Genomic DNA, 24,149 nt, shown 5'->3' on the forward strand with positions numbered 1-24,149 from the left:
GCCACATTTATTTTTAAATGATTTCTGTCCTGTGAATTTCAAATGCCCATTATACTCTCTGCAACTGCCACATAAATTTAGCACTCTTGCTTTGCAGCATGCTCCATTATGAGCCTGTGCCCATCACACCACTCCTTAGTGCCATGCCACACCGACACTGTGCCTGAAAACCCCAGTTGTCCACTGCCTGTGCTGCAGCCGTGCCAGCTCCCTGGAAAACCCAGAGCTAGCCAGGAAGGAGTCTCAGCCTATTGACCATACTCTTGAGGCCACTTGAAGTTCACATTCAGTCTGTATTTCCTGAGGCTCAACAGCGGTCCTGAATCATGGGGTTGGGAAGGGATGAGACACTGAATAAGGAAGGGTTCAGGTGCCAGGACCTACTAATGGCCCCTGTGTGGTCCAAGAATCTTTGTAGCAGTAAGAATTTGCAATCATAGCAGCTCAAAGTGCTCACAGATTTAAGAACAACACAGGTTTGGTCACAGAGCATGTGATCAGAAAGTGTGCTTTTTATGATAATTCAAAAATACTATTGTTAAAATAACTTATTCATCTGATATAATGGTCATCTTGGAGGCCTTCTGCCCCCCTCTGCTAACCTAGACCTAATCCTAGAAGCTTCTAGCCTCCATATAATCTAATCTAGGCCTGGAATGCTTTCAGCCTCTGAGACTTACTTCTAATTAAGCTCACCCTTTCTGTCTTTTCTGAACTCTGGATGGCTAGTTCTCAGCTGTTCTTGCTCTAACGCCTCTCCAACCTGACTGATTCAATCTGAATTCTCTCAGTTTCTCACTGAATAGCTCTGCTTGCTCTCATACTAATTCTAGAAATATATTCTAACCTTCTGGTTCCTTCTCATTCTCTGGCTCATTCTATACTCACCTGTGTCTAGCTTGTTCTCTCCTCAACCTCTTTTTGTAAAACTCTCCTGGTAAAAACTGCCTCTGAATTCCACAAAACAAATTGCCAGGAACTCAACTCCACTGCACTGCCTCTCAACTCATTCTCAGCTGAACTGCCTGAACATAACTGACTAGAACTCAGAGATTAGTGTGCCCCTGTCTTCTAAATCCTGAGATTAAAGGGGTGTCTATATTCCAGCTGGATCACACATACCTAGAAGGTCTTTGGATGTGATCCCTTGCCAGAGCAGCTATGTTCTGAATTAAAATTATTTGATATACTATCTCCTCTCGGTCATGACAGCCATATCCAGTTTCAGACTCTGAGCTCCTGATGGCAGCACCAGTGCTGAACAGTGGCGGTTGACAAGACTTATGAAGGGGAGGAATTACCTCCTAGGGGAAAGTGTAGCACCGGGGGAGAGACGGAAAGAGCGGAAGGCAGTCTCTGTGCCCTTGGTGGCGATCACGCTCAGTGCATGTGCTTGTGTTCTAGATCCTGACATTTGTGAGTATAAGTCCCAAGGCCTCTCGGGACAGCTTATCGATACAGCATGCAAGGTGTGCCAGACCTACCTGGGGCAACTAGAGCACGAGGACATCGATGTATCGGAGACCAGCATTGAGGCCTTGTCTGACGAAGAATGGAATGAACTGATCCAGCAGTACTACTTACTGGTTCAGTAAGATGTCACCCCACTTCCTGGGCCCCAGAAGTGTCACTGCATGCACACACTGGGATGCATGTCTGGGTGTTGAGCCACCTACCTGGGTGTTGAGGGCTCTTGCTTTGAAGTTGGGGTGTCAAGTGTCTGGGTATTAAGTTGCTTATCTAACTTTTCTGAAGCACCTGTCTGAGGTTGGGATGTCTCCTGAGTCTTGGGGTACCTTCTGATGTTAGAGCACCTGCCTTGGGTAATCATGAGTGCCTATTGGCTATTGGGGTACACAGACCTTCTGTTATTTGTTGAAAAGATGACACCTCCTATGGGTGTCTTTTGGGGATACCATCTCACTTTGTACCTTCCCAACTCTTTTCATGCCTAATCTCATTCAGACCCACAATAGCCCTGGTCAGTTTGCACAGCTCAGGGCCTGAAAGGCTCTGGATAATGAGTGAGGGTGGGCAGAGGCACTTCCCAGGCCGGTCACACTCATTGCCTAGGCCCACGTGCTGATGCTGCTTCCCTGCTAACCTCTGGCCTCCCACCAGCAAGAAAAGAGGGGTTGGAAGCTACCCAGGCACCCTAGGGGGACAAACTCAGGGAGGCAATGCTTGTTTCAAGAGCCTGTGGTGGCTCCCACATGCCGTCCTGGGTGTTTCCACTCTCTGGCCCTTCCTTCCCTTGCTTTGATTATCAAGCATTTTCCTTTTCTTCTCTTCCTCCTACTCCTCCTCTCCCATTTCCCCTTCTTTTCTGTTGAATTAGACCTGTAATCCCAGCACTCAGGAAGGAAGATCATAAACCCAAGCCAGACTGGGCTATGCACTGAGTCTGAGGCTAGCGTGGGGTATATAGCAAGACTCTGTTTACTTTTTAAGCCTCCCCTAAAAATTACAGTATAGGTGGTGTTTTGTTTGGTTTGGTTTGGTTTGGTTTGGTTTGAGACAGGGTCTAGCATGAGTCACTGCACCCAGAACCTCCTTTATGTTTTAATACTCATCTTTAACTAGAACTTTCACCACTTCTCAAATAAATCATGATAGCATGACTTGGCTTGCCTCTTCCCATTTCCTGACACTCTCGTCATTCGTTTCTGTCTATCTCCATTTTATTTATATAGATGTGTGTTTGTGCCTGAATGAGTGTGCACACAGCTGCCCACAGGCGATAGTGAACCACCTGATGTGGGTGCTGGAAACTGAACCCCGGTCCTCTGCAAAAGCAGTAAGTGCTCTTAACCTCTGAGCCATCTCTCCAGACCCTCAACCTTTGTTTTAAAAGGCACATGATCATGTTTGCTGTTGGTTTAATTAGTCAGTTGCTATAAACAGTCCCCCTTTTTGTGTACAGCAGCCAGTGTTTTTGTTCAGAGGGAAAAAAACTCTCTTAATATATTTTCTAGTAATGGTCTGCTGATAGAAAACTTTCTCCATTTTTTTTTCAGTCTCCAAAAGCCTAAAACTTTCATTTTTGAAAGATGTTTTCTCCAGGATAGAATTCTCAGTTTGCAAAGACATGTTGGGATATTATTCGATTGTCTTCTGGATCATGCTATTTTGTTTAAAAATTTTTTCTGCTAGTGTTTTGGCTCTTCTGGAGGGAGGTAGTGTCTTTTTCTTTGGATGCCTTAAGACTTTGTATTTCAATTTTAGCAACTTAGTTGTTATGTTTCTAGGAATGCTTTCCTTTGTATTTATCCTTGTTTGAGTTTGGGTGACATCTTTTAGTTATGAGTTGACATTTTTTTCTCCCAAATTTGGACTCTGATCATTATTTTTACATGAGTCGCTTCTGCTTCCTTTTCTCTTTTCTCTTTCTGGACGCTGGGCGCATGTGTGTGATGCTGGGTCTTGTGTGTCTCTTTCCTGGTTTTTTCCTCCCTGGCTCTCATGAGAGTCCTTCTGATACACTTGTCTGTTCCTGGCTGTGTGCTGTGTTCCACTGGTGCACTGCTTTAGTCGGTGCATATTCATGGCTTGATCCATCAGAGGAGGAGCTTACTTTATTTACTTTCGTTTTCAGGAGTTGTTCTCATACTCCCCTGTAAGAACTGTTCTAAATGTAGTTCCTAATGAAGTTGGTTATATCTTCATATTTATTAGCCACCAACATGGGACATTATTAGCCATGATTAACAGGTGATGAAAACACTTTGCACTGGCTTAAGAACTGCATTTCTCTAAAAGCAAAAAGGGGACAAAAATAGAAGCCACAAACTAGAGACAGATAGATCCACTGTCCACATGTCTACAGAGGTTCAAATGTAGAAGCTGCAGAGTTAGCTACAGTCACTTAGGGGGAAGATGAACCAAATGAAATGCTCAGTTTGTAGAGTGCATCTCTATCGCTTGAAGCCCTGAGTTCCACCTCCAGCACCACATAAACTGAACGTGGTGGCCTGTGTCTGTAACCCCAAGCACTCAGGGTGCAGCAGGAGGATCAGAAGTTCAAGGTCATCTTCAGGTGCACAGCAAGTTCAAAGCTATCCTGGGCTACATGAGACTGTCTCAAGGAGGGAAAAAAGTAATAGACACTTCATGGAATATGAAACAGCTGCCTAATCAGGCTAGACCCAGTGAACCCTTGGCGCTGGCTCATGTAACCCCAGGAGGATCTTGTACCTCTGCGTACTGGTCCCCATGCAGGTTCAAGAAAGGCAGAGCCTGAAAGCAAGAGTCATAACTACCATCGACTGGAACATAACACCAGAGAACTTTCTGATCAGCCCAGGCTGTGTGTCTCTTGAGCTGGAGGTAATGACCCAAGAGTCCAAGCGAGCAAAAAGCAATCAAACTCCACCTTTTCCATTAGGGTTTTCTATACTCAGCCCCATTTTCTTACACCTTTACCAGCTAGAACCCCTGGGCCTCACCACTGGATGGCAGCATTGGGCTCCAGTGTGGTGTGGCGTGACCTGTCAGGGGAGCAGGTTTTGTAGCACCGGGCTGTACGCGGTAGCCCTGGGACCCGTTGGATGCTTGTTGAGACTGGCAGGCTCCCACTTGGGTGTTTGTGTGGCAGGACCCAGAAGGTCAAGAGGCCATGCTTCCTGGGGCCCGCAGGCACCCTATCTGTTCTTTGATAAGCATGGATATGTCTAGAATGGGGGGCACCTGTTGAAGCGAGCCAGGCTCCTGCCCTGTTCCCAAAAATCTCGTGGCTTTGACAGCTTCCATCTTCTTGGTATGTGGCAGAGATAAGGTGATGTGTGTAACACGGCATGGTCATACACAAGTCCAGCGCTGGCTCGACTTCAGGGGTGACTTCCGGGGTCCAGGCTCCAGGGTCAGCAAAACACTTGACCTTCTGACCCATAGTGGTGAAAGCATTCGTGCCACCAGGATGTTGCTGATAACAACATCCCATTGAACTAGTCTGGCCTGTTTCCATGGACCCAATGGTGTAATGGGGACACTAGAGGAGGGGGGATCTGTACCTCTTTGCACCACGTACTGGTATGGCAGAGCTGTCCTATCGTTGTGGGGTCGAATGACATGTAACATCTGCAGAGGAAGCTCACACCCAGTAGACCACAGGAGTGGGCTCTGCTTGGTATCTGGCCAGCAAGGGGCAAGATCACTCCATCACATGCCGACCTGTTTCCTGCACCCGGGGGTGCGACCTGACCCTAGCAGGACTCTTGCTCCCTTGAAACTCTAACCCATGTAGCCAGGGAGTGCCTTTGTTTGCTTTCTCCTAAATGCTGCCATGTTTTCCCAGCACATGGACAGAACGCACATGTGTCCTGTCCCCAAACCCTTGCTCCCACCTCAAGGGCTGCAGCCAGAATTTCGGCTCAGCAGCAGCCACAGGGAAGTGCGCAGGGAGCCTGCGTTGAGCATCCCCCATTTTACTGGGTCAGCCCACATAACCTGAGAGGGACTGTAGATACTGTGGTGGGTATCTCTCTCCCAGGTGCCGGAAAGTGTACCCTCAAATTCTGAAAGCTGCTCAGACATCCCTACCAATCCCAGCCCTTATTTCCTGAGATTAGGATGGATTTCTAAGTCAGGCCCTTTCCTACAAGTCTGAACTCACCATAAGGACATGGGGTCAGGTTGACCGTCATGGTCGCAGAATAATAAGCTGGCTGCTACTGTGGGAGCTGTAGATCTGCACTGTAGTTTGGCTTCCTTCAGAAGGACCTTTCTGGCAACAACAGTGCAGGCAGTATCTTGGCTCAGAGACCCACCCATCTCTGGTTTTCTTTTTGTACAGGATTGGTGTCTTTGTCCATACAGACAATCCATGTGTCCAGGTTCTTGTTTGTTTGTTTCTTTGTTTCTTTCTTTTGACAGAGTCTATCTATTATGAAACTTGGCTGTCCTTGAACTTGCTACATTAAACCTAGAACTCACGAAGCTCCTCCTGCGTCTGCCTCCTGAGTGTTGGGGTTAGAGGCATGCACCACCATGCCCAGCTAGGGTCCTTAACTTCTTGACACACCCTGTCAGGGTACAACCTCTAAAGGCTATGACCCCCCCCCCCAAGGCATATGCCTCTGCTGCCTGTAACTCTTTCTAGACAGCCGTTAGCCTGTCCTAAGCAGAGACACCTAGCGGTCACTGGGGCTGAAAGCTGTTTCTCAGAGCCTCATACCCTTTCTGGATCTTGCTTTTTCAGTGGCAATGCTTTCATCATTGACTCGAGAAGTTACTTTTCGCAGTGCCAGACTCTGCTGAGTAAGATCAGCTCTGTGAACCCTCAGACAGAGATTGACGGGATACGGAACATCTGGATCATAAAGCCTGCAGCCAAGTCCCGGGGTCGAGGTGAGTTCACTGGGCGGAGGCACAACCTTGACAGCCACCTGCTCTGTGATGGAAGGAGATTCAAGAAGTGCTGCCAAGGTCAGACAGGGGTGCCCAGGCTGGGCTAGAGGAGAAGGTATAATATCATAGTACCCTACTGGAGTTTGCTAATTTATCTCAGCTTTTCTCATTCGTATCTATCCATTAGTTAAGCAACCCCAGAGTGCTGGGGGGGTTGTTTGCTTGTTTGTTTGTTTGTTTGTTTGTTTTTTGTGATACCTTGATCTTAGCAACAGGCTTATTCTGGCCACTAAAAAGGTTGTGGAGGAACTTCATCTCAAACCATGCACTTCCTAGCCCCTGGCTCCCGTGTAAAATTCACCTGCTAGCACCCTCAGAGGCAAATTCTAAACACCTCATAAAATTTGCCTGTGGGTTACTCACCTGTTCACACTGTGTGTGTGTGTGTGTGCGTGTGCATGTGTGTGGTCGTGTGTGCGTTTACATATGTGTGTATGCACATATGTGTACGCACGTGTATGTGATGTGTGCGTGTATCTGTGCACGTATGCACACGGGCAATTTCCTAATCTCATTTGTGTTTCAGTGGTCTCGGTTTTCCTGTGAGAAATTTCCTCTTGTCTCCGCTTTAAATGCTAAGTTTATTTATTTCTAGGCTTTCCTGTGAAATAATCAAATCTTTAAGGCTATCAAATTTCCTCTGTCTGTGACATTAGCTGCATCCTCTTGTCCATGTTACAGAATGCTCTGTTTTTCTGTAGTATTTAAACAGACTTTCTTTTTTTGTTTGTTTTGTTTTTCAATACAGGGTTTCTCTGTGTAGCCTTGGCTGTCCTGGAACTCTCTTTGTAGACCAGGCTGCTCTCAAACTCACATAGATCCACCTGCCTCTGCCTCCTGAGTGCTTAAATTTAATTTAAAGGTGTGCATCACTACTCCCAGCCTTTAAACAGATATTTTACTTTGTATGTCCTGTTGGTCTCTTGACTTATTCTGAGGTTTTTTTAAATTCACAGGTTATTAATGTGATTTTTAAATATTTTTTAGATTTATTTTATGCATATGAGTATTTTTTTTCTTGCATGTATATATGTGAATCACATGTGTGTCTGGTGCCTGTGGAGGCCAGAAGAAGGTGTCAGAACCCCTGGAGTGACCGTGAGCCCCATGAGGGTAATTGAAATGGAATCCAGGTCCCCTCAAGAGCCACAAGTGCTCTTAATCGCTGAGACATCTCTCCAGCGATTGTGATATATGTGGTCTTTAAAATTTTTTATTAATGTGTGTATTTTATCACATCCAGTCCTAGAGGTCTTTGATCTTGAATTCTTCTCTTTCCTGGGTGTGTGTGGTCAGTTCCTTCCTGGCATCCTGCAGGTGGTCAGGGCTTCCTCCATCCGTTTTCCTATGACGCTGCGGCCTTGATTTGAAGCATGTGCTGTATCCCTTCTCGGGCTCCATGCTAAGCCTACTCCCCTTCTTAAGAAGTCTCTGTCTCCTCTCACCCATCAGCTCATACCTTCTCCCCACTGAAGACTCCATCCCTAGGGTGGATTATTCAGGTGTGCTGGTCTCAATAAGCGCACTTTTTCTGCTGGTCACTGCTTACGCCCTTGTCTGCTGCTGGTGGCCCCTGCATGTATTCCAAGATGAGTTGTAGCAGTTTGTTTCATTTTAGGCAAGGCCTCAACTAGCTGTGACCAAATAAATGGATGCCATGTGCTTTGTGGGAACTTACCTCATGCCTGCGGGACCCTGGGGATGGCAGTCCCTTCACCAAATGGTGCTGGGTAACAGCCCCTCAAATCTCAGCAGAAACTTGTGTTCTTTGACCTGGGCAGACTTCGAGGGTGCTCCACCTATCCTGTGGCCTCCATCTCATCCCACATTGTCATGGCAGAGAAGAGCGAGCTTTTCAGGCTCTGTCACTGGCATTAAACCCTACACAGCTCGCAATGAGGCGTATCACTCCTTCCTGCATGCCTCTCAAGTCGTGCAACTTTGGGGCCAGGGGTGAGAAATTGTAGTATTCCACAATGAGTAAAGGAAAGCCAGTGGGGAGAAATCAAATGCCTCCTACCGATCCTGTGGGGCTGATCACTCCTTTAGTATTAGCCCTCACTGGTCCCCAAGGGTCCTGCTCTGAGAACACATCAAACCCCAAAGCATACTCCTGAGTGGCTCTCTGCTCTGTTTCTCTCTTGATGGCCGTATGCTCTCTTGAGTGTGGGGTTGGCCCCATGGCGGGAGGGCTGGAAAAGTGGCCAGTACCAACAGTAGCTTTGTCCATTGAGTGCACATCTGCCCTGCCCAACCAGTCCTGCAGACTGTCAGTGCTGGACCCAAGCCAGGGTGGGTGTTGGGGCCTCTCATGACTGCCGGGGGCGCTGTGCTGCACTGGGTCAAGGTTACTGCTTCTTGTTCTTGGAGATATTGTGTGCATGGACCGTGTGGAGAACATCCTGGAGCTGGTGGCCACAGACAACCAGACGGTGAAGGACAACAAGTGGGTGGTCCAGAAGTACATTGAGACCCCGCTGCTCATCTATGACACCAAGTTTGACATCAGACAGTGGTTCCTCGTCACAGACTGGAATCCCCTAACCATCTGGTTTTACAAGGAGAGCTACCTCCGGTTTTCCACACAGCGCTTCTCCCTGGACAAGCTGGACAGGTCAGCAGGGGGAACTCCATAGTCCTCTAAGCACCCGGGAGGGGGCCCTCGGGTACGTGCAGATGACAAGCCCTGGCTGTTTGCCCCCCTTGAATCCTCAAGGCTGCTCAGCACTGCCAAAGCATCATGGCATCAGGGCAACCAGGCTTACTCAGGGGTTCCTGGAGTATCTGAGGAACAGACCGTATTCCAGTGAGGATAGGATGGTGAGAACCTACCTGCATCCTCAGGGATGAGCCAGGGCTTCCTCTCTGTGGGTTAGTGATTGTTACTTGGCAGGCAGTGCCGGGGACCTGGATGCCCTAGGGGACTTTGAAAGGGAGAGTCAGCTGGAATCTTGAGAGGCTAAGGGTTGCTCAATAGAAACTTTGCAGGTGAACTCTGCCCCCAGCACACCTGGAGCCACACCTGTTAGGTCACACCTGGAATGAGACTGTGCATAGTTGAAGTCAACCACCCCTATCTGTGTGTTGCTCTGGACAGGGAGTCTATAGCAGGATCTAGAAACTCACAGTGAAAAATGGAGCCCTGGAGCTGCATGCAGCCTCTTCACACGGGCTCAGCTGAGTCATCAAGTTCCATGAACTCCAGGCCTGTCGATATCATACACCCTCCTCCAGCTTAGGCTGATGGGAGGGAGAGTCCCAGAAATAGTGTCTGAATGGACATAGCCCAGCTGTAAGAACAGAAAGTTAAATAAGTGCTTTGAAAACTTCCATATGGCCGTATCTTTTAAATGTTCACCTTTCTTATATGTGGCTTTGGGGCAGGCCCCATTCTGGGACTGGATGGAAACCCCAGTGAGGCATGCCTGCCCCATAACTGAGGTTCAAATGAGAATGTCCTTGGCTCCAATATCTTAAGAGTTAAAAGTGCTATTTGGTTTACGTCTGTGTAGAACCAGGCAGGAGTATAAAACTAATTCTCTGGAAACTTTAGGTAGGTGACTCATGTGCTCCTAAGGAGTTGTGCATGTGAGGAAACTGAGGCATGGGCAAGATTTCTTTTTCCTAGTGGTTGGTTCTGCATTGGCAGGCCTCCGCTATGTCCCGGTACAATCTGTGCCATTCCCCCAGGCTGGTTGAGGGGTGCATGCTGCTAAAGGGGAGCAAAACAATGCAACACACCAACCCAGGCCTCCTGCAGCCACCCTGCCCCAAGCACGGGTGACTTCAGGGAAAGCTGGGAAGACTGCACTGGCTCCACGTGATGGATTGCGTACAGCAATCTCACAAGGACATTGTCCACAGTGCCATCCACCTGTGTAACAACTCCATCCAGAAGCGCCTCAAGAATGACAAAGATCGCAGCCCACTGCTACCCGGCCATAACATGTGGACCAGCACCCGCTTCCAGGAGTACCTGCAGAAGAGGGGCCGAGGGGGAACGTGGGGCAGTATCATTTACCCGTCCATGAAAAGAGCTGTCACCAACGCTATGAAGATGGCCCAGGACCACGTAGAGGCTCGGAAGAATAGCTTTGAGCTCTACGGGGCTGACTTCATCCTGGGGCGAGACTTCAAACCCTGGCTCATTGAGATCAACTCCAGCCCTACCATGCACCCCTCCACTCCGGTCACGGCCCAGCTCTGTGCCCAGGTGCAGGAGGATACCATCAAGGTTGTGCTGGACCGCAAAATGGACCGCAACTGTGACGTCGGCAACTTTGAGCTTCTGTGGAGGCAGGTGAGGAGAGCAGTTACCCTGCCTCGGCTGCTAGTGTCTGTCCACGAGGTGGGTGGGCTTGGTCTCCTGTGTGACAGCCACCTCATTTCCAGTCACTGGGGGGACACTAATCCTGTTTCTTTGATCCTGGCTGTGTGCAGAACTGTCAGGAGCCTAAGTCTGCCTGATCTGCCCCAAACTCAGCCTCTTGTGCAAAAGCTTTAATTAAGACATGGAGCCTGGACAGCCCTGTTACTTGGGCCCTGTGGCTTTCACAATAGTCTTCCTACCTGTCCTTTCTCCATATCCCAACTTTATGTATAATGGCAGAGGCCCTTGCCTGAATAGATGGGAAGGTTCCACAGTCCCTGGGCCTTTCTAGACTGTTTCTTTCTAGAGCTGTGTATCCTCTTTCTAAAATTTCTCTAGCATCCTCCCATAAGGTATCATCCATCAGGCTAGGCCACAAGGCTGAGGCTTTTACCTCTGGGCTCCTGCCTGCCTTGTGTGTTTTCCCCCAGGACCTGGAGAAAGACTTTTTTTTTCTCTTTTTCTTTCTTTCTCTGCCTAAAAGAAGGGCCCAGTGGGCACCCGAGCCTTTAAGAAGCACAGCCAAAGCTTTGGAGGCATACCGGTGGCTTGGTGTGGGAGCAGCCAGGTGACTCTGGGCTGCAGGCAGGACGAGCTCCTGACCTGCTGCCTCTTCTCACAGCCTGCCGTGGAGCTGCCGCCCTACAGCGGGTCTGACCTGTGTGTGGAAGGAATCAGTATGAAGAAAGCCAAGAAGCAAATGCCGCCCATTACCAGCGTCAGCTTCTCAGAAACTGTCTCAGAATCTCCCCTCAAAGCTCGCAGTCCCCGGACCCTGCCCGATTCAGCGGTCGGGCCGAGAATAACCCTGCGGCAGGACTGGAAACGAGAAGAAGCAAAGGTACTTTCAAGCACCTGGTCTGTGCCCGTACTGGCTGCTGGGCACAGGAGTCAAGCAGAGCCCACCTTTGCACTCCCGGTCAGTAACTACCAACGTGTAGACAGTAAGACCCTTAAAAGCACATTTACCAGAACCCAATCCACCAAACCCTTGGATCTAAGCTTAGGAGGCCTACAGTGCCCCACCCTGGTGCTGCAGAACATGAAAACCATGGCAGGACACCTGTCTCCACCTCTCAAAGCACCAGGTAACCACAGGGAGACTGTGCCCTTTTGTCCCATCGTATTTGGTGAATTATGGCTCCATTCCAATCCTCGGAGAAGACCTTCGAGCTGCATTCTACAGAACAGGGTACAGGGCTGGATCAGGAGTGTCCCCTGAGAGAGGGCCTCCAGCCTGAACTCACGAGTAAAGGGGGTGGGGCGGGGGCACCCTGGCAGGAGCCAGGCACTATGATCTGCGGTATAATTCTATCCAAAGTGAACATAGAGGGGTCCTGATGCAATGGTCCCGGTGGGTTTTCCTCGGTAGTACCTGCTTCCTCTAAGGGGGAGCAGAGATCCAGGGATGGGTTGTAGTGTTCAAACAGCATCAAGTGGAAGAGGGTGGAGTAGCTGAGCTGTGTCTACACCCGGGATTTCCATGTCACCCATTACCTGGCATCAGCTCAGGGAGTGTCAGGCCAGGCCCCCACGTTTCTCTGTGTACTTGTCCCCCATACTGTATCCCTTGGTCTAGTTAGTCTCTCCCTCTTACTGCCTCCTGCCTACCTGGTCCTGTCCATAGCTCTCCTTGCCTGCTTGCTATCAGGATGGGAAGGTCTGGAGCAGGGGGATCTCACTGCCACCGTTGCAATGGTACCCTAATGCCAAAGGTGGCGTGTGATGTGTGGCAGGTGCTTGGCACTTGCTGAACACAGGTGTGTGTTGCCTGTAGGGGCTTTAGGTGGGAGGAGCATCTGGGCCAACTCTTACGTCTATGCCTTAGCCATCCTGTGTAGGTGTCTCTGGGAACCCTGGGGCTACACACCTACAGACCTCTCCCTGTGGAGAAATGTCAACAGAAACAACAGCTCTGGCTAACAAGTTGTAATAGTGTCTGTACCAGTTAGCCACACACTGGAAGCTAAAAAGGGAAATTTACCTCCGACCGCTAGGTCAGGATGGCCATACTTCTCAAGACCCTAGAGAGGGTCTCCCCTCCTACCGTTTCTGCTGTCCACTAGTGACCTCTGGCGACTGGTGACCACATCACTCCTGTGTCAATCTTCACACAGGCATATGCCTTCCAGGAGTCTGCTCAAAGTTTCCTCCCATAAGGATAGCAATCACTGGGTTAGGCTCCCACCCACACCTCATTCAGTGATTACATCAGCAAAGAGTCTATTTCCAGAAAAGAAAGGTTCCAGGTGGACATAAATTTGGAGAGACCCTTCACCCCATCTCGCCCCACGGGAGGGGTAGATTTGCTGATTCACACTGTGGGCAGCACCCAACAGGCAGCTGTCACTGCCACTCTTGCCTCTTGTAAATTGTTTGCAGGCTTCTTGCGCGTTTCCTCTTGATAGTGAAATGAAAAGCAGCTGTTTGGCATCTATTTAGCAACCCATTTTGCTTTCTTCTGGAAACTTCTGGCTTGCATCTTTGGTCAACTGTGCAAAGGATCTTGGGTACCACTTTCTCTTATTTGTCATAGTTTCTGATACAGACACCCCTTTTCCATTGCTTTTTGTTGCACCTTATTTCCTACAGTGTAACTTGTCTGTTTCACTTTTTATGTAAACCATCTTAACTTTAATCAGTATATCTAAATTTGGTGATTTGTTTGTTCGTTGCTGAAGGACTCAAGATCATAGCAATAACACCCCTGGGGTTTCTGTTAGAAACTCCATCTCCTGGAATTGGATCATCACTAGCCTAAGGCAAGGGCAAATAGATTCCCAACGGACCCCTCTGGCAGATCCTCCCCACTCCTGTGGTTACCTCTACCACATGGTCTATGCCCACTATACATACAGGTCTGTCCCTGTATGTGCCAGTCTGGCTCACTGATCTACTTGTCTGTCTCAGGTCAAAGCCACAGCCTTCTCATGCTGTAGCCTTGTTGCTTTATGCATCTTGTTTCCTTGGAAATGGCTGAGCCGTCCTTTCATGTACGTTTCAATGACTGGTACATTCATAGACATTGCAGAATCAGATAATCAATATCAAGCAAACATCAACGGTAAAAAACGATTAGAATTTTTGGAGGGCATTAGGTTGAACTTGTGTATCAGTATGTACAAATACATGTTTGTATGTACAGGGTAGAGCTGGCTTCTTACCACATTGAGCCTCACAACACATGGGTGTAGAATGTCTATGTATGTACTTGTCCTTTACTCTTTCTTTAAATGCCTATACTTTTTTAAAATATTAAAAGATGAGTATTTTATATATTTGTTTTATGTGTATGAGCGTTTTGCTTATATGTGCGTATGTGCCGTGTGTGTGTGTGCGAGGCGCCTGTGAAAGTCAGAAGAGGTTGTCGGATGGATCCCCTGCAACTAGAGTTACGGATGGTCATGAACTACCATATGAATGCTGGGGATAGAACCTGGGTCCTTTGCAAGAACAACAAGTATGCTTAACTGGTGAGCCATCTCTCCAGCCCTTAATCTCCTAAAGCTTTTAAATGACAGTTATTTATGGTGTGTGTGTGTGTGTGTGTGTGTGAATGAAGGTCAAAGGACAACTTATGGGAGCCATTCTCGAGTGAATCAAACTCAAGTCATTAGGCTTAATGGTAAGTGCCTTTACCCACTAAGACACCTCTCTGTACCCTACACTATAATTTTCTTCTGTTTTGGTAGATTTCTTCCTCTGTATATTTTCTTTGTAAATGGTGTCTTCTGATAGAATTTTATTGTATCTGCAAGTTATGCCCATCGTGTAGAACTATTGTAGTAGACTTTAAAAATCATCATCTCAATAAATTTTGTCAATTTTATTAATTTATTTAAAGATTCATTGGATTTTTGTTGTGAACGTGCTATGTGAGAAACACAGACCAACACAGTTGTCAGAACTTGCTGAATAACAAACAATTAGAGCGTGGCTGTTTCATTGACTGTAACATGCCAGATACTTTCGCTTCCCTTGATAACCCTGATCAAGACAAACTTGTTCTTTTTGTCCAATCTTAATTGCTGATGTGATTTCTCCTATTATGCATTACACAGCACACAGTAAATTAATCTGTGTGTGTGTGTGTGTGTGTGTGTGTGTGTGTGTGTATGTGAGAGAGAGAGAGAGACAGAATGTCTGGAAAGGGTTCAGAGACACAGTTTTCCAAAGCCTGAAAGCAGAGGGGCATATGCAAGGCAAAGAGAGCCCGTGTTGATATGATAAGGAACCAGACAAAGCTGGGGGAGAAGCCGGAGTCTGGATACGGGGTGAGAGCTGAGATGCAGGACTGGGTCCAGCTGTAGAGGTGAAAGGGCAAGACTAGATCCAAACAGGAAAACTGGAAGATGAGCGGGACGTTGGGCTGAGTAGCTCATGTCAGTAGTGGGGACAGAGCTAGGCTGAAGCCCCAAGATGGCTTTGTCGGGTTGTGAGCATGGGTGGTCCTGGACAGATGCTGTGGTTCGTATGTCCACTCGGGCTCAAAGTCATCCTCCACCCTCAAAATGGAACCAAAAGCCGATTGTGAAATGGAGTCTCTCAGAGTAAGACACAGCCTGAAATACCAGTTTTCTACAATATAGAGCAGGGCACAGCCTAATCAAAATAATTTTGTAAATATTTAATTAGATCATTTAATAAATTTTATTTTATTTTTCCTTGAAATGATTATCATTCATTTTAAAAATTATTTTATTGCCCTTCCCAGGACTTTTGTTGTTGTTGTTGTTCACCTATTCGTTGATCTCAGGCACACAGAAACCAATTAATCATAATTCTTATTCTTGCACACCTTCTTGTATTTAGCCTCTTTTTTAAATAATTAATTGCTTGCTTGCTTGATATTTTTTTTTTCAAGACAGGGTTTCTCTGGGTAGCCTTGCTGTCTTGGAACTCACTCTATAGACCAGGCTGGCCTTCAACCCATGGAGATCCACCTGCTTCTGCTTCCGAGTGCTGGGATTAAAGGTGTGAGCCACCAACCGCCAGGCTGGGCTCTATTTGAAAGTCGTGGTTTGGGGTGGACCTCACACATGCAAGGTGTTCTAGTTTGCCTCTCTGTCTCTGAGATAAAACAAAAGCAACTTGGGGAAGGAAAGGGGTTATTTGGCTTACGGGTTCCAGTCCATTATCAAGGGAAGTAGGAACTCAAGGCGGGAGCCTGGAGGCAGGAACTGAAGCAGAGGCCATGGATTCCTGCTTACTGGTTTGCCTTTCTTGGCTTGCTCAGCTATTTTTCTTATACAGCCCAGACCCACCTGCCCAGAGCTGGCACTGCCTGAAGAGGGCTGGAGCCTTACTACACGAGTTAGCAATTAGGAAAATGCATCCCTATACACATGCCCACAGGCCAATCTCCACTGAGGATCTCTCTTTCCAGGTGTGTTACCTGATGCTCACTGTGAACCCAAGGCAAGCACGCTACCGCGGAGCTATACCCTTAGCCCTGGGGTTGTTTTTATAGCTGCAAACGACGAACTCCACCTCCTCTTGCCCTCCCATTTCCTGCCCCCGTATTCCTCAAGCTCGAATTTGTGCGTTCGTTCGTGCTTGTGTGTGTGTGTGTGTGTGTGTGTGTGTGTGTGTGTGTGTGTGTAGCTGAGAATTGAATCAACATTCTTTTAAAGTTTTTATTACGTTTTTGTTTGGGAGAGGGGCATGCATGCCATGACATGAAAGCATAGAAGTCAGAGAACAACTTGTAGGAAACATTTCTCTCTCTTCACTGTATGTATCCTGGGAACCCACATCAGGTTATCAGACTCAGCAGCAGCAAGTTCTTTGTGAATACTAGAAATGCTAGTTTGTGGGGATAATAAAACAAAACAGAAGGAAAGCAAAACAACAAAGAAAAGCAACAGCTGTTTTCTATAGTGCTTAAAATAATGCACACTTCTCACCAACAATGCATAGAAAGGTGTTGGTAAACATCTTTAATCCCAGCAGCAGAGGCAGGAGGATCTCTGTGACTTCAAAGCCAGCCTGATCTACATAGCAAGTTCCAGGACAGCTAGAGCTACAGAGTGAGGCCCTGTCTCAACAAACAAACAAACAAAAAACAGTGTATATGAAAGCTTATGACCTTACCGATTCACCAACTATTGCTTGTCACATGGATTTAAGAAAATGTGGGGTTGTGAATGAATTTCACTGACCTATGGTGCCACATATCTCTTGCTCTTCTGCAAAATGTCACTTCAGAGACGCTTTGCATGTATTCCTATGCAGTGGTTTGTACTTAGAGTTCATACTGTGGATATCTTGATTCTTCTGCTTCTACTTCCCAAGTGCTAGGACTACTACCTATGCCATCATGCCCAATTCTCTGTAGTGCTCAGAGAGCACTTAGACCTTCATGAATGTTAGTCAAGCAAGCTACCAACTGAGCTACCCTAAGACTCCTAAAGAATGTCTCTTGGTAAACAAAGGTTGTTACGGTTTTTTTTTTTTGCTTGTTTGTTTTGTTTGTTTGTTTGTTTGTTTGTTTGTTTGGTGAGACAGGGTTTCTCTGTGTAGCCCTGGCTGTCCTAGGACTTGCTCTGTAGACCAGGCTAGCTTCAAACTCAGAGATTCACCTGCCTCTGCCTCCCAAGTGCTGGGATAAAGTCACATGCTACCAGCACCCAGCAAGTTGTTAATTTTTATACAAACACATCAACAATCTTTTTCTTTTGGTGCTATTTTTGTCTTTTTAAAACATTTTTTTCCTTGTCCCTGAGTTAAAAATAGCATTCTCTTACAGCAAGTATGAGAGTCCTCTGTAGGGAGCTAAAGAGATTAAGAGCACTTGTTACCCTTGCAGAAAACCCAAATTCAGTTCCTAGCATCATTGGGCAGCTCCTAACAGCCTGTAACTCAAGGTCCAGGAAATCTGACGCCCTCTTCTGGCCTTAACAGGCACTTGTGCTCACTTGCTCAGACACACAGACACTGACACACCAAACAAACAAATAAATGTAAAATAAACCATCTTTAAAAAGAGTACATCCTGGTACATCTGGAGGTGGTTTGTTTTGTGTTTTGTTTTGTTTTATTTTTTTTATTTTTATTTTTTTTGCATAAGGTGTGAGGCAAGGTTCACTTTTTATTTTTGCCTTGCTCTCGGGTTGATGGTCTACCTCAGGTCTGTTCCATTTTGTATACCCATGCACTAGGGCCATCTTAATTGTCTCCGCTTTATGCTGATAGGGGGAGGTCTTTCTCTCTCTCTCTGGTTTTTCAAGACAGGGTTTCTCTGTGTAGTCTTGTCTTCCCTGGACTTGCTTTGTAGACCAGGCTGGCCTCGAACTCATAGAGATCCAACGACCTCTGCCTCCCTGAGTGCTGGGATCACCCACAGATGTGCACCACCACACCCGGCTTCTAACTAGCTCCTTTATAACTGCCATATGGGCTTACCAAGTTTCACAGAAAGCCATATTGAGATGTCAACTGGGATTTCACTGTTTATATAGACCAGTTTATAAATTTTTGAAATGTTTGTTCTGTCCATGGACATTATATACTTCTTCATTTGAGTTTTTTTATTCTTATTTATTTTTAAGACAGGGTCTCTCTATGTAGTCATGGCTGTCCCGGAGCTGGCTACATAGAACACACTGACCTTGAACTCATAGAGGCCCTCCTGCCTCTGCTGCCTGAGCGCTGGGATTAAAGGTATGAATCCTACCCCTTTAACTCCTGGCCCCAGACTGTATTTTTTAAACAGCTTTTGTATCCACATAGTTATTACAAGCCTTTTCTCCTATTAAATGGATGGGTGCCATCATTTAATGTTTGTGTATGTTAAAGCAATTATTAATAATCTAGGAAAAAAAAACAAATTTGGTTTGCTATTGGGTAGACATGCGGTTGGATTTGCCTTATTGCCTGTAGCTAGAAGCTTGTTCTTAACTACAGTTTATTTATTCGTATCACTGTTAGTTGTTTCTAGTTCAGATATCTGCAAATAGAGCTGCTCTGTGGATTCTTCTCTAGCAATGATGGGCTGCGCCCATCAGCAGTTAGCTCATCATGGCGCAATGTGTCCCTTGTAGTCACATATGCTTCACAAGGGAGGTTCTCACTCTATTTTAGCTCTATTCAAAGTGCTGGCAGAGTCACATTGTAGCTTCAATTTGCATTTCTCTGATGCTAATGAAGTTGAGTATTTCATAGCCCGTTTGAACATACTTTTGTAAAGTGTTCCTTTTTTAATATTTGAAAATGTACTAACTTTGTTTTTATGTGTGTGTATATTTTGCCTGCATGAATGTCTGTACACAACATACATGCCTGGTGCCTGCAGAGGCTCCTCTGGGATTGGAGGTAAGGGCAGTTGTGAACCACAGGGCCTCTGGGAAATGAACTCAGGCTCTCTGGAAGAGCAGCCAATGCTCATTCTTGCTGAGCCATCTCTCAGCCCACCCCCATTGTTTTGTTTTGTTTGTTTATTTATTTGTTTGTTGAGAATGGGTCTCCCTTTGTAGCCCTGGCTAACCTGGAAGTTGCTAAATAGACCAGCTTGCTTTTCTGTCTCCCAAGCACTTGGATTAAAGGTGTAGACCATCACACCTGGCTTTAAAAGTACTACTTTTTTTTCTGAACACGTGTTCTGCTAACCTCCTTTGCTGGTTTGTAGGAGTTCTTTACGTATTCTGGAAACAGGTCATTTTAATGTTCCGAGCCCCCACCCCCATCTTCTGTGTGTAGTGTATATGTATATGTTCTCTACGTACAGGGACATATATGTGCATGTTGGGTGTGTATGATGTAGAGGCCATAGGTTGACCTTGGATGTCTTCCTCTAGCCCTATCTTGAGACCAGGTATCTCCTTGAACACAGCACTCACTGATTAGCTAGACTGGACGACTGGATGGTCAAGAAACACTGGAGAGCTGTCGATCTTCCCCTACCCAACTCTCAACCCCACTTTAAGGCCGTTGGCACATGCTACCATACCTGGATTTTTACCCAGCTTGGGGTCTGGTGGATGAAGATGTTGTCCTTGGGATCTGAATTCAGGTCCTCACCCTCATCACTAGACACTTTACCGATGGAGCCATCTCCCGGCCTTAATGTTCCAAAGCACAGAAAATATTCATTTCTATACATTTCAATATCTACTTTTCTTATGACTACAATTTTTCACTTTGAAAATGTTCGTGTAATTCAAAGTTGTGAATCCTTCTGTTTTCTTCTTTAAAAAGTTACATTGTTTCATTTTTCACACTTCGATCTGTGAAAAATGATTCTATTCTATATTCCGAGTGTCTGAGCGTAGAGTGCAAATTGGGGGTAAACATCCATTACTTATAATCTGTATCTATTCTATGTAGATATCTAACTAATCCAGAGAGATGGGCTACAGTGTGCGCTGTGTGTGTCAGTGCTCCAGGCTGCAATAAAGCCAGTAGTTGTGTGTAAAGGCTTATGACTCCATAATAGGAGTCTGCTTCTCCATCTATTTTATTAGCCAGGTTTCTTTGGCGATGATGCTACACAAAGACCCACTCCAAGACAGTGGCTTCCAGCAACTGTTTCTTACAGGCCAGTTGTGCCTCTTCCGGTCCTCTCCGAGAAGACTGAACTGGGTTCCAGGTGCAGGCTTGGCCCGGCCGCTCTTGTCTTGAGTCTTTCTCCTAGACCCAGTGGCCCCAGAGCCATGCCACCACTTCTGCCATTTCTCCTGGTCGGCACTGCATGTGCAGGAAAAAGATGCCACCCACTCCCAGCTTCCACGTGAGGGGACTGAGCGTGAGGTAAACAAAGGCCGGTGGAGCTGGATGTTTGGGGCAGGAGCCCAGGCTTCACACTCCAGGACCAAGCCAACCAGTCAGGGCAAACAGGTGGCTCTGTGGTTCCTGTACACGTTAGGAGATCACCTGGAAGAGGTGGGTGAGATGGCACCAAGCCCCTGAGGAACTCATCCCAGCACCAAACAATGCTGGGAACCTTGAGTACCCTTGAAGACCTCAATTTCTGACCGATTCAGACTAGCTACGTGTTTTCATGTGGTCTGTGATCTAAGAATATCTTTTATGTTTTTTAAAGGGTTGGCAGCAAAACAAAATGTGTAACTGAGTCTACCCTGTGTGCCCCCCCCCCCCCAAGCCTAAACTAGCTGCCACCATTCTGGATTCAGACGCTTGCTATGGTGAGCAGAGCTGGAGGCAACCCAGGTCAGTCTCGGCTCAGAGGTCCGTACAGAAGCCGCAGCTCCACAGCCAGAGAGCGTCCAGCTCCTGACCAGAGAGTGTCCACAGGGGAGCACCTCCCAGTCACACTGAGAGGAGCCGGACCCCTGCGCTTGTCGGCAGAGCACCACAGAGGTTGGGATAACATCAGGGCGCTGTGGCCTCCCTCTGGGCAAGGAATGCAGCCGGAGGCTTGCCTCCGTGGGCCACTGTTGTCCTCTGCAACAGAGGCCTCTACTGAGTGCCAAGCTGTGCTGGGGGGGTGATCATCCTGTCTGAGCCAGGGACAGTCTGGTAGTGTGGTGACCCCTGAGTTGGCAGCCTTCTGAAAGTCAAGTTAGTGCCAACTGGGCCCAGCAGAGAGCCTGTCTCACTTTGAGCTTCCGCCTGAGGTACCCAGACCGACATGAGTTGGCAAGATCTGTTTCCATCAGCCATAACCCTGCCAAACAGCAATCTTCTTTGGGATGGTAAAGATGTAGCAATGGTCATGTGATCGTGTTCAGAATTCCCAAAGCTACTGGGACTACAGCACAGTCACTGCCAATAGCCAGTCCTGAGGTGGGACACTCAACTGATTAGGTCCCAGACAAAGGTACTTCGAACCTGTGCTCTGGCAGGGAGTGTAGATAGTTTCTCTCAAAAGGGTGACTGTCCCAGAAGCTCATGTTCTTGACTGTGCTCGCCTGTTGGCAGCACTGCCTACTGGCCCTTAACAGAGCTGACCCCAAAGCGGAGAAATTGTAGCAGCCTGGTTGCAGATGAGGCTGGAAATCCAGCCTCCAACAGGTTGGTGGTTGCTTTAGTAGGTAGAGTGATCAGCTGAGGGACTCAGCCCCGGAGCCTCGGAGTCTAACCAGTGTGTGGTTTCTCCTGCTGAGCCAGATGACAAGGAAACAAAATTGAGGGACAGTCTTTGGGTCCCAGAGTCCTCTCTCTGGAAGTAGCAGCCCTAAATGTGAGACCGACGCCTGGGACCAGGGACTTCCAGTGAGGAAGTCCTGCCTACACCCTCATGGGTAAGATGCAGCAGAGCCAGGCCTCTCAGCTCTGGGCCCAGGAGCCCCTGGGCCTGCCCAACACCAGTCACTCAGCTCTGTGCTGCAGTTCTGCAGTTCTGATCTCTCACTGCCCCAGTGGGTGTGGCAGGGCACATACCCAACGGAATTCTGAATCCAATGCTCCCAGCTCCAACACTAGTACCAGTGTTAACCCATGCAAAGCTCAGATCCAATCAGCAAGTCTTTGCTCCTATAATCATTTGTCTCGGCCTCTGGCTTATTTGGCCCAAGCCCAGACCTAGCCATAGCCATAGCCGTAGCCATAGCCTGTCATCCAGAGTAGAGTAACATCACCCCTCAGAAAAGGACTGAGCCACAGACTAGGCCTGTCCACTGCCTGTTCATCCTACCTGAGGCTGCATAGTTCTAAACACAGGGTCACTTCTGCTGGCTAGAACACTGGGGGAGTTCTCTCACTAAAGGACCAGTGGTGAGAATCCCCTGGGGTCCTTCAGTCCCACAGCAGCAGGACTGGCATTTGCTTTTCCCATTCATATTTCCCAGCTGGCAGATGCCAACAGAAGACAAGGCCTCTGGGCCAAGAGGAAGAATTTTTGTGAGTCAGCGCAGCTCATGGGTAGCTTGGCACATGGGTCCGTGTCAGCCCTAGGGACAGGGATCACTAGTTTTTAGTAGCAGTGGCCTACTTCTTGTCCCAAGGGAAGATATTGCCTCCTTTGAAATTGCTTAAAACCAACAGGATGCTGGGAAATGGCAAAGAGAAGAGTAGCCAGTCTGACATTTGGGATACCCATAGGAAGGTTTTTTTCATCTAGGAGTGCATAGTACCCCAAAAAACAGTCTCTCCTTGCCTATACAGGTCATCTGCACGAATACACATCATGAACACTGCCTACACGGTCCCCCAACACACACATCATTTTGTCTCTTCCTGGACTGAGGCAAGTCCCCTTGGTGGGTTTTAGTTTTGCTATGCAAGTCATTTGGTTTGCTGCAGCTTTTGCCTACTCCCTTTGCCTCTTGTAGTGCCATGCCCCACAATGTTTGCCTCATTCTTCTGAAGCCTCAGCTGGAAGTCCGACTCACGGAGGTCTCTAGGTCCCTCCGAGCCTTCTTAAATGAGCACAGTTAGCCAGTTGAACAGCACCAAGTTTCACTGCTCAGCCATATTTGCCACCACTGGACACTGTCATCGCCCAGATGTTTCTCTTGGGCCAAGGATGATTTCTGCTTGTTTGGAAGCCTTGTGCCCACAGAAACTAATGTTCAAGCAGTGACTTCCCAGCCAAGACTGCAAAGGCCTTCAGACACATGCTCACTTTCAAGTTACTCAATAAGGCCAGTCACGAGGCTCCGCAGGAGCACCTTCAGTCTCCAGGGCTCCATGTCCAGCTCCTAGGAGGCTGTTTCGGCTGAGAATAACACTGCCTGCCAGTCCTCCATGCTTGTCTTCACCAGGTACCAGACAGAGAGCTGGTCTGCCCAACTCTCTTACGGGTGGGACCGGTTTTCTTAACTTTTTCTCCAAATGTGTCAGCCAAGTCCACAGCATCCTACCTCAAGCCCTTGTGGTCAGTCCCGGGGCTCTACAGACCTTGTCAGGTCCTCCTCTTCCCTAGAGTTGGGGTTTCCTCACCACCTGTCATTCCGAAGCCAGTATACATCTAGGGATCAATTTTACATGTGAGTGAAGGTTTCAGCATCCTACATAATCCCTCTTCTTTGGAAGGGTGCTAATCAGGCATGTTTGTCCCTTAAGAACCCACCAAGCCAGTGTCTTTAGAGCCTCACAACCAAGTGCCCTGAGAGACAGTCACCTGGCTTTTCCCACCAGTGGGTGAGGAATTGCATCGCACCAGCAGTTGCTCCTGATCCTTTGTGTTTCCAGATGCAACTCACAGTTGGCTTTTGGGGTTGAAACAACACATCACTTCGGTTTTAACTCCCATTCTTTTGAGCCTGCAGATCGCCTTGAGATGGATGCATTGTTCTACTGCGTTTAATCAGGTCTTGATCCCCCCCCCCCCCCCCCAGTAATGTGCTGTGTTTTCAAAAGCAGAGGCCAAGCACACCTTTCATGAGATCTTTTCTGAGGCAGCTGGGGTTCTTAATGCCTAGGAAATGGCTCTCTTTTTATAGTGCATTATGGAACAAAGCTCACGTGGTGAGAG

General features: G+C 47.6%; 1 protein-coding gene across 1 annotated transcript in view; it reads left to right on the forward strand.

Moving 5' to 3' along the window:
- The window catches only part of Ttll8 (tubulin tyrosine ligase like 8), a 39,022-nt gene extending 24,465 nt beyond the window's left edge, over nt 1-14,557 (forward strand). The window contains 5 exon segments of the mRNA XM_055627256.1: nt 1,405-1,591; nt 6,197-6,345; nt 8,776-9,019; nt 10,270-10,705; nt 11,397-14,557. Of these exon segments, the coding sequence (XP_055483231.1) occupies nt 1,405-1,591; nt 6,197-6,345; nt 8,776-9,019; nt 10,270-10,705; nt 11,397-11,996 (1,616 nt within the window). The 3' untranslated portion in view covers nt 11,997-14,557.
- The last annotated feature ends 9,592 nt before the right edge of the window (nt 14,558-24,149 follow it).

This window comes from Psammomys obesus, unplaced genomic scaffold, assembly GCF_907164565.1.
Source record: "Psammomys obesus unplaced genomic scaffold, mPsaObe1.curated_primary_1811, whole genome shotgun sequence".
Lineage (NCBI taxonomy): Eukaryota > Metazoa > Chordata > Mammalia > Rodentia > Muridae > Psammomys > Psammomys obesus.